General features: G+C 46.2%; 1 protein-coding gene across 3 annotated transcripts in view; it reads left to right on the top strand.

The window, feature by feature from the left end:
* Positions 1 to 15,757, top strand: part of LOC125454992 (dedicator of cytokinesis protein 2-like) — a 1,138,509-nt gene that overhangs the window by 91,963 nt on the left and 1,030,789 nt on the right. For all 3 annotated transcript variants that reach the window (XM_059650434.1, XM_059650430.1, XM_059650433.1), the window contains exons 3-4: positions 257 to 297; positions 9,073 to 9,128. In XM_059650434.1, coding sequence (XP_059506417.1) covers positions 257 to 297; positions 9,073 to 9,128 — 97 coding nt within the window. The remainder of the gene's footprint in view (positions 1 to 256; positions 298 to 9,072; positions 9,129 to 15,757) is intronic.

The following is a 15,757-nucleotide window of genomic DNA, read 5'->3' on the forward strand; positions in this document are numbered from 1 at the left end:
GGTTTTGAGGAAGGGTTACCGGAGCCTGAAATGGTAACACTGATTTCTCTCCACAGATTCTGCCAGACCTGCTGAGCTTTTCCAGCAATTTCTATTTTTGTTTCTGATCGCCAGCATCCGCAGTTCTCTCAGTTTCTGTTTCTGTCTCCCTAGTTATTACTCAACCTAATGCATTTTTCCAGGACTGGTTTCATCATTGATATCCTTTGTCTTTGCTTTCTTTGACAGTAACACTATTCCTGTTTCTGTTATGCAGGTTGGTACAGAGGGTATTCCTTGAAGAACAGATCTGTTACAGTAAGTCTCATTATTTATCATGTAATAACATTTTCAAAATCCTAACAAACTGCAGATGATAGAAACATAGAAACCAGGAGTAGGCCATTCATCCCTTCGAGTCTGCTCAATCATTCAATAAAATCACAGCTGATCCTACATCTGAATGACATGTTCCCACCTCCTCCCCAAACTCCTTGATGCCTTTAATATTAATGAACCTATCAATTTCTTTCTTGCGCGTAATTAGTGACCACCCACAGCCTTCTATGGTAAAGACTTCCACAGGTTGACCATCCATGTAAGTGAAGAAATATTTCAATATCTTATTCTAAAAACAGCCTACTATCCTGAGAGTGTGACTCTTGGTTCTAGACTCCCCAATGATGGAGAGCATCCTCCCTGCAGCTCAGCTGACTAGCCTGTTCGAATTGTTTTTATATTTCAACCAGCTCGCCTTTGATTCTTCCAGATATTTCCTAACATATTTGTTCAGAGATGTTAACACACCTCTGGAATAAGTTAAATGTGAACATGACCTTCTGTCTCCGAGGTAAGGACACTACCACTGCCCCACAAAAACCTCTTCTCTGATTTTTCTAAACTGTAATGAATTCAGGCCCAGTCAAACCAATTCTCCTCATAGGACAGTCCTGCCAACCTCAATATGACTCTGCATGCTGCCTCACAGCACCAGGGATCCTGGTTCGATCCCAGCCTCGGGCAATTGTCTGTGTGGAGTTTGCACATTCTCTCCATGTCTGCATGGGTTTCCTTGGGTGCTGCATTTCCTCCCACCATCCAAATATGTGCAGGTTATGTAGAAGTGTCCAGGGATGTGTGGATTAGATGAATTAGCCCTGCTGAATGCAGGGTTACGGGAACCAGGTAAGGGGTGTGTCTGGGTGGGATACTCTTCAGAAGGTTGGCGTGGACCCGATAGGCCACGTGGCCTGCTCCCACAATTGTAGGGATTCTACTGTGATGTAGAACCTTTGCACGCTCTTTATGGCAGGTAGGGAGGGAGACCAAGACTGCACACAATACTGCAGATGTGGCCTCACCATGGCCCTGTATAACTGCAATAAGACTGACCACTTACCGCCTTAATTGCTTCCTGCAATTCCCTGTCTGCAAGAACATCCAGCTCCCTTTGTACATCCACACACTCCAATATACTGCCATGCGAATAATGCTTATCCTTTCTGTTTTTACACCAAGGTGCATAATTTTACATTTACCCACATTATATTGCATATGCTGTGTGTTTCCACTCTCTCGATTTGACTAAATGGAGTCTCCTTACACCATCCCACAATTCTCAACCCCACCCTTTTCTGTTAGTTGGACAGAACTAAAGTAGAAATTAAATCAATTATCAGGAAAGAAAAAAATTAAAATGAAGAATGTTGCTTGTTTTTAGTTACAATCTGGGAATAACGTGAAGCATTTTTAATTGCAGTTTAGGTTGGCCTTTATGGCTTGTACTGGGTTGGATTTAAAATAATTAGCAGCCGTTCGAAACAATGTTAGAATTGGCCTGGATAATAAAGTGTGGAACTGGATGAATACAGCAGGCCAAGCAGCATCTCCGGAGCACAAAAGCTGACATTTCGGGCCTAGACCCTTCATCACGTCAACTTTTGTGCTCCTGAGATGCTGTTTGGCCTGCTGTGCTCATCCAGCTTCACACTTTGTTGTCTTGGATTCTCCAGCATCTGCAGTTCCCATTATCCCTGTTAGAATTGGCCTGACTTTCTTTTTCCAGTGCAGAAGGGCCTTGTGCTGAGATATTGTCAGGATTACTGGTCAGACGCCATCAAGCTTCTGTCCCAGCAAGATGTGAATGTAGGGAACGTCTCCTTCTGGATTCCCCCACCAGAGGAAATTAGTTCCTTTCTATCTGGATTTATCTGCCTATGAAAAGAGTAGAGAGAAAGAAGTGATGGCCCCCTATGTTGCAATGTGATACAGCTGTATGTACAGATGAGCTAGGGCTGAAGATGAACCCCTGAATTTCCACACCCTCCCAGCTGGGCTTGGTGGACATCTTCAAAACACAATCACTGACACAGATGCATTTTTAAAAGAGATTTACAGAGTCATAGAGTTGCACAACACGGAAACAGACCCCCTCGGCCCAACTGTTCCATGCTGACCAGATATCCTAAATTAATCCAGTCCCATATGCCAGCATTTGGCCCATATCCATCTAAACTCTTCCTATTCATATACCTATCCAGATGCCTTTTAAATGTTGTAATTGTACCAGCCTCCAGCAGTTATTCTGGCAGCTGATTACAAACATGCACTGCTCTTTGAGGAAAAAGTTGCTCCTCAGGTCCTGTTTATCTCTTTCCCCTTTCACCTTAAACCTATGCCCTCTAGTTTTGGCCTCCCCCACCCTGGGGAACAGATCTAGTCTATGTACCCTATCCATGTCTCTCATGATTTCATAAACCTCAGTAAGGCGTCCCCTCAGCCTCCGACGCTCCATCCTCAGCCTATTTAGTCTCTCCCTTTATCTCAAACTTGGGCAACACCCTTTTAAATCTTTTCTGAACCCTTTCTAGTTGCACAGCATTCCTCCTATAGGAGGGAGACCAGAATGAGAAAAAGGCTGTTTGGCCCAACCAGTTTGTGCTAGTGCTACATGAAGACACTGCTATTTTACATCACCAAACACCATCAATATTTGGTCTAAGGAGCATTTTTGGGCTGGAGGACAGTTTGTACTGGACCTCAGCAGAGGTTAGTATTGGGGCGCTCATTTTTACATGATATATGTTAATGATCTAGGAGCATTTTCTAATCATAGAATCCATACAGTGCAGAATGAGGCCATTTGGCCCATTAAGCCTATACTGACCCTGCAAAGATCACCCAACTCAGCTACAGCCCCCTACCTGATCTCTGTAACCCCACATTTGCCACAGCTAATTTACCTAGCCTGCTCATCCCTGGCCACTATGGACAATTTAGCATGGCCAATCAACCTAACCCACATATCTTTGACTGTGGGAGAAAACTGGAGAACTCAGAAGAAACCAACAAAAACACGGGGAGAATGTGCAAACACTGCACAGATCTTTAACCAAGTTGAAGTTGAACCCAGGTCTTTGGTACTGTCAGGCAGCAGTGCTAACCACTGAGGCATCATGTCTCCTACACAGTGTGGAAATGACATGTAACTAAGAAGAAATGTGGACTGTGAGGAGGACAGTGTAGATCTCCCAGAAGGAGGTGGTGGAATGGGCAAATAGATGGCAGACGATTTTCACTGCTGAGAAGTGTGACATTATGCACTTTGAGAAGAACAACATCAGAATGGTATTTTTTAATTTTATATTTCATAGTTCTATATGTGCACAGATGATTAAAAGTGGCAGGAGAAGTAGAGAGAGCAGTAACTAGAGCTTATGGTGTTGTCTGTTTTATTTATGGGGACATAGAGTATAAGAGTGAGGATGTTGAATTTGTATAAGACATTTATTAGACTTCAGTTGGAGTATTGTGTACAGTTCTGGGTGCTACATTATAGGAAGGATGTAAATGTACTGGAGACAGGGCGGAAGCAGTTTACGAGAATGGCTCAAGGAATGAGGAACCTCCATTATGAGGAAAGTTTGAAGAAGTTGAGAATGTTTTTCTTGGAAGAAACAAGGTTGAGAGATAGAGGTTTTCAAAGTTACAAGTGAGTTGGATAGAATAGATAGGGTGAGACTGTTCCTACCGGTAAAAAGAGCTAGAAAGAGGGCATAGTTTTTTAAATTATATGCAAAAGGAACAAGGGTGAAGGTGGAAGATGATGGCTGAGTGATATTATTGCTGGACTGTTAGTCTAGAGACCCAGTTAACATTCTTGGGACCCAGGTTTGAATCTCACCAGAGCCGATGGTGGAATTTGAGTTCCATAAATATCTGGAATTAAGAGTCTGATGATTGTTGAGAAAATCCCATCTGGTTCACTAGTGCCCTTTAGGGAAGGAAACTGCCATCCTTAGCTGGTCTGGCCTACATGTAACTCCAGACCCACAGCAATTTGTTTGACTCTGAACTACATTTTGGGCAGTTAGGAATGGGCAATAAATGCTGGGCTAGCCAGCAACACCCTCATCCTATGAGTGAATAAAAAGAAGTGAGGAAAAATATTTTCACTCCCCGAATAGTTAGGGTATGGAATGCACTTCCTGGAAATGTGCTGGAGGCAGGTTCAATTAAGGCCTTCATGAGAGCACTAGGTGTTTATGTGGATAAAAATAATGCGCAAGGATATGACAGGGATAAATCCAGAGCTTGGTACTTGGTAATGCTTTTGTTTCACAAGTTGTTGCAAACAGAATGGGCCGCCTTCTGTGCTGTAACGCTTTGATTCTGTCATATATTTCTTTCCCCTTCTCATCCAGCTCCATAGCCTACTTTGCTTTTAATGCATCTGTAAGCTGACACAATTAATCACTCAGTGGCTGTGTGTGTTCTCAGCAGAGACAAAGGAAACATTACCCAAGCAGAAAGCAGGACAGACTCTCAACGTGGAAGTGTGCCCATGCATTTTTTTATATAAAGAGAGCTGTTCCATTACGAGCTGATTGCACAGTTTCTAACAGTGATGCCCTCCGTAGTCGATTAGAATGTCATAATCACTTATCATTGTCTAGCTTCACCACCACTTGCTATGTGTAGCTAGGCAGCTAGCAATACATGGAGCTCTATCTCCGGGTACATGATCATTGCCCCTCAGTGAGGAGGAAAGGGAGGATTGTTTAATGGAAGTTTTGGTTTCTCTATCTTCAGTTCATGTTTGAGAGAGCAAGTAATTATTACTCATCCATTTCCTGTCCAAAGTTCTCTGAACAGGAAGTGCTAGCAAGTGTAGCAGGAAGAGTGTCCAACCGATAACATCTGGAATGTGACAGAAGTTCCTCTGTGGCATTGAACCAAGAGATCCCACTTGTCAAGACAGATTATGTGCAAACATGTTAATATTAATCACGCTTAACTTATTTTGACAACAAAGTCTGTGTTGAGGTAAATTCTGACTTTGTGCATTAGTGTAAAATGGATGAGAACGAATTGGCATTTGCAGGGTTGACTTCAATGAAAACATAATTTGAGAGAATTGTGAAACATGCTGACAGTTCATTAGCATTAGTGCATAAAGCAAAAGTCTACCCTCTTCAAGCAATTAGGACTTTTTAAAAAAATGTTAAAATTGTATCTTAAAGGAGACTACATTAGAACACAGGTCAGGTGATGAAAGAGCAGTGCTTCAAAAGTTTGTAATTTCAATTAAACCTGTTGGATTTTAACCTAGTGTTGTGCAACGTCTGACTTTGTCTGCCCCAGTCCAACACCAGCAAACCCACATTGGTAGAAAAAGCAACAGATTTAAAGTTGGAACTATGAACCTATAATCCAAGGTCTCTTTGTTCAGCAACACTCCCCAGGACCTTAGCATTAAATGTATAACTCCTCCCCTGCCTTGCCTTTCCAAAGCCTAGAGCCTTGCATTTATCTGCATGAAACTCCATTTGCCACACCTTGGCCCATTGCCAATCTGATCAAGGTCCCATGGTACTCTGAGATAATCTTCTTCACTGTCCACCACACCTCCGATCCACCACACCAAAAATCGTAAGTACAACAAACTCACTGGCCCCTGCCACCCACAAGAGGATTCCTGCGCCTCCCAAATCCCGAGTCTGTCCCTGCCCCTCCCCCACCATGTACCCGCCGCCATTGACCATGAGGACACGGCTGGAGACCCCACCAATGACGTCACATCCGCCTCCGCCGGCCACACCACTTCCGGAACCGCTGCTGCAGTCACCACCTCCACTTCCAGTTACAACGCCTCACACACCACCCTCGCCGCAGCTGCTGCTGCCCACGGCCGACGGAACCCCGCCCACGGCCGACGCCGACAGAACCCCGCCCACGGCCGACGGAACCCCGCCCACGGCCAACGACCTCATCGCTCCGCCCACAACCTCCACAGCCAGCAACCCCAGAGGAGACAGCCACAATGAACCCTGCCGCATCTTCACCATCCCCCCAGACCTCCCACTGACTGAGAACGAACGGTCAGTGCTTAGTAAGGGCTCACCTTTGTCCCCCTACAACCACACATCAACGAATACCAGTCACGGTTGGACATAGAGCAGTTTTTCCGCCGTCTTCGCCTCCACGCCTACTTCTTCAACCGGGAGCCTAACCCTCCCTCCACTGACCCCTTCACCCGCTTCCAACACAAGTCCTCCTCCTGGACACCACCCCCAGGCCTCCTACCCTCCCTCGACCTCTTCATCTCCAACTGCCATCGAGACATTAACCGCCTCAACCTCTCCACCCCTCTCACCCGCTCCAACCTCTCCCCTGCAGAACGGGCAGCCCTCCGCTCCCTCTGCTCCAACCTCAACCTCACCATCAAACCCGCAGACAAGGGAGGGGCAGTGGTAGTATGGCGCACTGACCTCTACATCGCTGAAGCCAGACGCCGACTCTCCGGCACCACCTCCTGCCGCCCCCTCGATCATGACCCCACACCTGAGCACCAAACCATCATCTCCAACACCATTCATGACCTCATCACCTCAGGGGACCTCCCACCCACAGCCTCCAACCTCATTGTTCCCCAACCCCGCACGGCCCGTTTCTATCTCCTTCCCAAAATCCACAAACCTGCCTGGCCTGGTCGACCCATTGTCTCAGCCTGCTCCTGCCCCACCTGACTCATCTCCACCTATCTGGACTCCATTTTCTCCCCTTTGGTCCAGGAACTCCCTACCTACGTCCGTGACACCACCCACGCCCTCCACCTCCTCCAGGACTTCCAATTCCCTGGCCCCCAACACCTCATCTTCACCATGGACGTCCAGTCCCTATACACCTGCATTCCGCATGCAGATGGCCTCAAGGCCCTCCGCTTCTTCCTGTCCCGCAGGCCCAACCAGTCCGCCTCCACCGACACCCTCATCCGCCTAGCCGAACTCGTCCTCACCCTCAACAACTTCTCTTTTGACTCCTCCCACTTCCTACAGACTAAGGGGGTGGCCATGGGCACCCGCATGGGCCCCAGCTATGCCTGCCTCTTTGTAGGTTACGTGGAACAGTCCCTCTTCCGCACCTACACAGGCCCCAAACCCCACCTCTTCCTCCGGTACATTGATGACTGTATCGGCGCCGCCTCTTGCTCCCCACAGGAGCTCGAACAGTTCATCCACTTCACCAACACCTTCCACCCCGACCTTCAGTAGACCTGGGCTATCTCCAGCACATCCCTCACCTTTCTGCACCTCTCTGTCTCCATCTCAGGCAACCAGCTTGTAACTGATGTCCATTCAAGCCCACCGACTCCCACAGCGACCTAGAATACACCTCCTCCCACCCACCCTCCTGCAAAAATTCCATCCCCTATTCCCAATTCCTCCGCCTCCGCCGCATCTGCTCCCACGATAAGACAATCCACTCCCGCTCATCCCAGATGTCCAAGTTCTTCAAGGACCGCAACTTTCCCCCCACAGTGATCGAGAACGCCCTTGACCGTGTCTCCCGCACATCCCTCACACCCCGCCCCCGCCACAACCGCCCAAAGAGGATCCCCCTCGTTCTCACACACCACCCCACCAACCTCCGGATACAACGCATCATCCTCCGACACTTCCGCCATCTACAATCCGACCCCACCAGCCAAGACGTTTTTCCGTCCCCACCCCTGTCTGCTTTCTGGAGAGACCACTCTCTCCGTGACTCCGTTGTTCGCTCCATACTGCCCTCCAACCCCACCACACCCGGCACCTTCCCCTGCAACCGCAGGAAATGCTACACTTGGCCCCACACTTCCTCCCTCACCCCTATCCCAGGCCCCAAGAAGACATTCCACATTAAGCAGAGTTTCACCTGCACATCTGCCAATGTGGTATACTGCATCCACTGTACCCGGTGTGGCTTCCTCTACATTGGGGAAACCAAGCAGAGGCTTGGGGATCGCTTTGCAGAACACCTCCGCTCAATTCGCAACAAACAACTGCACGTCCCAGTCGCAAACCATTTCCACTCCCCCTCCCATTCTTTAGATGACATGTCCATCATGGGCCTCCTGCAGTGCCACAATGATGCCACCCGAAGATTGCAGGAACAGCAACTCATATTCCGCCTGGGAACCCTGCAGCCCAATGGTATCAATGTGGACTTCACCAGCTTCAAAATCTCCCCTTCCCCCACCGCATCCCTAAACCAGCCCAGTTCATCCCCTCCCCAACTGCACCACACAACCAGCCCAGCTCTTCCCCTCCACCCACTGCATCCCAAAACCAGTCCAACCTGTCTCTGCCTCCCTAACCTTTTCTTCCTCTCACCATTCCTTCCTCCCACCCCAAGCCGCACCCCCATCTACCTACTAACCTCATCCCACCTCCTTGACCTGTCCGTCTTCCCTGGACTGACCTATCCCCTCCCTACCTCCCCACCTATACTCTCCTCTCCACCTATCTTCTTTTCTCTCCATCTTGGGTCCGCCTCCCCCTCTCTCCCTATTTATTCCAGAACCCTCAGCCCATCCCCCTCTCTGATGAAGGGTCTAGGCCGGAAACGTCAGCTTTTGTGCTCCTGAGATGCTGCTTGGCCTGCTGTGTTCATCCAGCCTCACATTTTATTATCTCCTATTTTGGTGGCCTCTGCAAACTTGCTAACTATACCCCCTATGTTCACATTTCAAATCGTTTCTGAATGTCTTGTGTTCTTCATGTCTGCAATCAAACATTATCTCTGGAGAACAATTCTGTGCTCTCTCCACAGGGAATATTTCCTGCCTCAGTCATTCACATCAAGAATGCAGCTGTTGAGATCAGAGGGTAAGTCTCTTTTATAGTTCTTGTACCCCATTGACTTATTGACATGTTGCTCAGGTGGATCTGACAGTGATGCGTGTGGCTTTTAAAAACCTCCAGGGTTACGGATGCATTGGTTCTGGAAATGAAAGTTTCCATTTCGGATTTCTGAATATGGGGGCAGGAAGAATTTTGACTCCTCAGTGGTTGTGGTATATCTGAAGGGCTCGATTTACCCAACTTTGCCAATACACAACTCATCAGCACTTAAAACTAGAATGCTAGAAGGGAGTGGAACAAAGATTTTATGTAATTAATGAAGTTCAGAAGCAACTTGAGGGAATTGGCTTCTGTGGGTGTCACTCTCCTGATGTCAAAGCCAACTGAATGCTGTTTGGTCAGCATTACTTTACCCAAACCTGATGCATCCATTACAATGATGATGGGAACTGCAGATGCTGGAGAATCCAAGACTACAAAATGTGAGGCTGGATGAACACAGCAGGCCCAGCAGCATCTCAGGAGCACAAAAGCTGATGTTTCAGGCCTAGACCCTTCATCAGAGAGGGGATGGGGTGAAGGTTCTGGAATAAATAGGGAGAGAGGGGGAGGCGGACCGAAGATGGAGAGAAAAGAAGATAGGTGGAGAGGAGAAGATAGGTGGAGAGGAGAGTATAGGTGGGGAGGTAGAGAGGGGATAGGTCAGTCCAGGGAAGACGGACAGGTCAAGGAGGTAGGATGAGGTTAGTAGGTAGGAGATGGAGGTGCGGCTTGGGGTGGGAGGAAGGGATGGGTGAGAGGAAGAACAGGTTAGGGAAGCAGAGACAGGTTGAACTGATTTTGGGATGCAGTGGATGGAGGGGAAGAGCTGGGCTGGTTGTGTGGTGCAGTTGGGTGAGGGGACGAACTGGGCCGGTTTTGGGATGCGGTGGGGGAAGTGGAGATTTTGAAGCTGGTGAAGTCCACATTGATACCATTGGGCTGCAGGGTTCCCAAGCGGAATATGAGTTGCTGTTCCTGTAACCTTCGGGTGGCATCATTGTGGCACTGCAGGAGGCCCATGATGGACATGTCATCTAAAGAATGGGAGGGGGAGTTGAAATGGTTTGCGACTGGGAGGTGCAGTTGTTTGTTGCGAACCGAGAGGAGGTGTTCTGCAAAGCGGTCCCCAAGCCTCCGCTTGTTTTCCCCAATGTAGAGGAAGCCACACAGGGTACAATGGATACAGTATACCACGTTGGCAGATGTGCAGGTGAACCTCTGCTTAATATGGAAGGTCATCTTGGGGCCTGGGATGGGGGTGAGGGAGGAGGTGTGGGGGCAAGTGTAGCATTTCCTGCGGTTGCAGGGGAAGAGACGCTGCTGGGCCTGCTGTGTTCATTCAGCCTCACATTTTATTGTCTTGGATCCATTACAATATTCATTAACCCAACACGACTCAACATGGTCATCATCAGAGAAATTTGCCCTCTGGTCCGCAGTAGGTGAGAGTTTAGCCAAACTGTCTAAACATGGAGTTTCCATTAAGGTTGAGTTCTTGTGGGATCAATTAGACAGCAAATCAAGACTACACTATTATTCCATTTGGATGGTTTTGTGCCAATAGCCTTCCATTCGAGATTGCCCCAGCCTCAGAGATTTTTCAAAAGACTGTGTCCCATATCTTGCAACAGTTTATAAAGTGTCATCTGCAACATGGCTGACATGTTGAGCCATGGGGAAAATATATTGGGGAACATGGTCAGGGGTTGCGTGTCGGTCTAAACAGCCTGAAGGTCAATGACCAGAATGAATATTCGAAGGAATCAATTCTTTTCTTGGAACACGTTTGCTGATGAGGATGAAGTAACTCCAGATTCCATGGAATCTGAAGACGTATGAGGAGTTTCCAGCTCTGAAGTCATGACCTGCAGAGATTTCTAGACATGGTCAACTTGTTGTTGATGCAACTACAAATGAACGTATGAAGGAAACTGTCAAGATTGGCGCTGGCACTTGCATCAAGAAGATACTTTTCAAAGGTTGAAGGACACCGTGTCATCGACAGCTGTGCCACCGCTCTGTAATCCATCCTTTCCTGCTGCCATAGCTATGGACGCTTCAGTTAACAGCAACAGTGACTTTTCAGGAGTTAGCAGATTAGTGTGAGAAACAAGTGTACTTTGCATCCAAAGCATTGTCAGACCCGGAGACTCTTAGCTTGAAAGTATTCACTGCAATGCATTGCAGACATTGATCTCAAAAGTAAATAAGAGAGTTGGCATGGGTACCTCCACAGTCAGAGATTTATACTCGATGTTGAAGTTTGCTTATGTGATAAAATATGGTCGGGGAAGCTACAATGTTTTAATTGTCACCTTGACAAGCCATAACCAAACAAACAATGAGGAATTTGTCAGTGAAATTGAATTGGATACTCAGGACAGACTGATACCGTAGTCAGCAAATCAGAACAGGTTCTATTGAATAACACAGGAACAAAAGGACGAAGAATGTGTTGCCATTCATCAGTGTTGTGTTGAATTTTGGCCAGTTCAATTGCCCATTGGATTGTACATGAAAACCTGTTTTGAAGACCACCAGTTCTCAATTATCGATGATTCGCTGGTGTTTTACAAAAGGCTTGACCATTCCACCTTTGCTGCGCAAGAGGTCCTCGGCAAGATATATCAGAAATACTTGAGGATTAACAATGATTCATTCATGAGGTTGTGGTCCATACAGTTGAGGGAGTCATATGGAAGAACCACAGGAATCTCATCTCATTACAAAATAATCATTCACGACTAATTAATTTGCACGTACCCAGTGAGAAACGTAGGAACAAGAGTGTCAGAGATAATAGGAACTGCAGATGCTGGAGAATCCAAGATAACAAAGTGTAGGGCTGGATGAACACAGCAGGCTTTTCTGCTCCTAAGATGCTACTTGGCCTGCTGTGTTCATCCAGCTTCACACTTTGTTATCTAGGAACAAGAGTAGGTCATTCAGTCTTTTAAGCCCGATGGGCCATTAACTAGAATTATGACTGATCGTCCATTTCAAAGTTATTTTCAAACACTATTCCCACTACAGTTTACATGGTTAGTATTTAGAAATATGTCAGACTCTGCTTTGAACCCATTCAATGACTGATCTTCCACAGATGTCCAAAGGCTCAAAGCCACTGAGTAACAAGATCTCTCATGAATACTGCCATGTCCAAACCCCACAGACCATGAAGGTTCAACCTCAGAGTCAAGGTCATTAGTCCTCATGCCAAAGACCTACCTATCTACCAACTGCAAAGAAATTTGTGAAGTCAGAGTCTAGTGGCGATATGAGTTGGTGGTAAATGTATGTGAATGTACGTATGTTAATTCTGGGGAAAGAAAGTGGTTTGTTGGCAACATATGAAAGTGTAAATTAGATGCAGGAGTAGACCATTCAGCCCTTGAAGCCTCTCTGCCATTTAATAGATTGTGGCTGATCATGATTTACTCCACATTCCTGCCTACTGCAGATAACATTTCACTCCCTTACTTAGGTAGAATTTACCTCCCTCTGTTTAAAAAATATTCAAACTTTCTTCTTCTACCTCCTTTTGAGGAAGAACATTCCAAAGATTCAGGAAACCCTGTGAGGGGAAAATAACATACAATCTCTGCCTTAAATGGGAACACCCTAATTTTAAACCATGGGCCCTGTTTCTATATTTTCCCACAAAATGAGAATCATTTTCACATCCAACCTGTCAAAATTTTAACAGTAAGTATAATACTTCAGACTCATGATTGAGGATTAATGTTTGAGACTGTATTAAATTCCCCTCAATCTTGAATGTGGATAAGACTGTATATCTTAGGATCTTGTGGAGTGATGACCTGTATGCAGATCACCTCATAGTCTTAGTAGTCTTGTTTATGTCACTAATATAGCTTGTCATACAATGTAATAATCCTACAATAAATTGCATCATGTTAACATGAACCTCTTCATATTAAGACTCAGTGGTGGGAGATCACCATCCATTATAAATCAATTAGACCCTTGGAGTCGGTCAAAGGAAAGAGGTTTGGGAACACCATTGTGCAACCCACAAATACCATACATCTTCACTGAAATCAACAGCAAATTGACATCAGTACCCAATTTACCATGTAAAGAAGGACCCACTTGCTTTCCCTTTAAAATAGTAGTGGGTGAGATCAGGCCAGATGTTCCTAAAGCAAAACGCCTTTAACTGCACCTCACCTTCTTGCCTGCCTATCGCAGAGATCAAAAGTTAACAACTTGCCTCTTTGAATGAAAACATGCAGCAGGTCCAGCGCACAGCTTAGTGCATGTTTCAATGCAGAGTAAAGCTCCACCTGCTGTGCATACCCTAGAAATGGATGTGCTACGTTCCTCAATGTCTGTTGCAGCAGGCTGCTTTTGAATAAACCTGACAACTTCACAATGACTTTGTGCTCGCATACTAAAACCGCAAAATCTATTTTCTATTCTGCTGTGGAGGTGTGAATTCCATCAGCCGTGTGTTCAAATCCTGCTTCAGAATTTGACACCGAGACTCATTTTAGTACTGAAGCACTGCTGCATCATCAAATGTGCCATCTTTCAGATGAGAAGCAAAACCAAAGGCTCCTTTTGCCTGTTTCAGTAGATAGAAAAGATTTGAACCATAAGCTAATGTGAAAACCAGTGGGGTGACCGACAGCTGCCAGGAATTGCGATGACATTATCTCCTAGTAAAAGGCAAGTTGAAAAATTAAGTGAACAGGTATCGTTTATTCTATATCAGTGCAACTCAAGTGTCAACCCCACCTCCAGCAATAGAGAATCTAACAATCTCTTTATTCAGCAACCCAACATAGTCAAAAACACCTCCCACCCTGATTATGATCTATTCCACCCTCTCCCATTGAGCAGAAGACATAAACGTTTGAATATATGTATAAATAGATTCAAGGACAGCTTCTTCCCCATAATTCTGATCTCTCGCCCTCTCGCCCTCTCGCCCTCTCGCCCTCTCGCCCTCTCGCCCTCCCTCCACCTTCTCTGCAGCTGTAACACTGTATTCTGCATGCTGTTCTGTTACCCTAATGCACTTTCTATGGTTTGATCTGCCTGTACATAACATAAGAGCATAAGAACCAGGACCGGGAGTAGACCGTTTGGCCCTTCGAGCCTGCTCCGCCATTCAAAAGATCATGGCTGATCTTTTCATGGACTCAGATCCACTTACCCGCATTTGCACCGTATCCCTTAATTCCTTTATTGTTGAAAAAAAATCTTCCTTAGCTTTAAAAAGGTTTACTGAAGTAGCGTCAACTACTTCACTGGGCAAGGAATTCCATAGATTAACAACCCTCTGGGTGAAGAAGTTCCTTCTCAATTCAGTCCGAAATCTGCTCCCTCTAATCTTGAGGCTACGCCCTCTTGTCATGGCTTCACCTGCCAGTGGGAACATCCTCTCTACCTCTAACTTATCTATTCCCTTCGTAATTTTATATGTTTCGATAAGACCCCCCCCCCCAATCTTCCGAATTCCAATGAATATAATCCCAATCTATTCAGTCTCTCCTCATAAGCCCACCCCCTCAACTCTGGAATCAACCTAGTGAACCTCCTCTGCACCCCCTCCAGTGCCAGTGCATCCTTTCTCAAGTAAGGAGACCAAAATTGCACACAGTACTCCAGGTGTGGCCTCACCAGCACCTTGTACAGCTGCAACATAACCTCTCTGCTTTTAAACTCAATCCCTTTAGCAATGAAGGACAAAATTCCATTTGCCTTCCTAATTACTTGTTGTACCTGCAGACCAACCTTCTGTGATTCATGGACAAGGACACCCAGGTCCCTCTGCACAGCAGCATGCTGCAACTTTTTACCATTCAAGTAATAATCCCTTTTACTAATACTCCCATAAAAGTGTGTGACTTCACATTTATTTACATTGTATTCCATCTGCCAGACCTTTGCCCACTCACTCAATGTATCTATGTTCCTCTGCAAAGTTTCACAGTCCTCTGCACACTTTGCTGTGCTACTCATCTTAGTGTCATCTGCAAACTTTGACACCCTACACATGGTCACCAACTCCAAATCGTCTATACAAATTATAAATAATTGCAGTCCCAACACTGACCCCTGAGGCACACCACTAGTCACTGCCAGCCAAAATAGCACTCATTTATCCCCACTCTTTGCTTCCTGTTAGCCAACCAATCCTCTGTCCACGCTAATACTTTACCCCTAATGCCATACATCCTTATCTTGTGCACCAACTCCTTGTGTGGCACCTTGTCAAAGGCCTTTTGGAAATCTAAGTACACCACATCCACTGGGTCCCCATTGTTCACCTGGCTCAGAAGGTTTTCATAGAATTCCAAAAGATTTGTCAAGCATGACTTGCATGTCACGAACCCATGCTGCATCTGCCCAACGGGACAATTGCTATCGAGATGCCTTGCTATTTCTTCCTTGATAATAGACTCCAGCATCTTCCCCACTGCAGAGGTTAAGCTAATCGGTCTATAATTCCCCATCTTTTGTCTACTCCCTTTTTAAACAGTGGCATCACATTTGCTATTTTCCAATCTGCTGGGACTGCCCCAGAGTCCAGCGAATTTTGGAAAATTACCACCAGTGCACCTGCTATTTCTCCCGCCATC

The sequence above is a fragment of the Stegostoma tigrinum genome, chromosome 1 (genome assembly GCF_030684315.1).
Source record: "Stegostoma tigrinum isolate sSteTig4 chromosome 1, sSteTig4.hap1, whole genome shotgun sequence".
In the NCBI taxonomy this organism is placed as follows: Eukaryota; Metazoa; Chordata; class Chondrichthyes; order Orectolobiformes; family Stegostomatidae; genus Stegostoma; species Stegostoma tigrinum.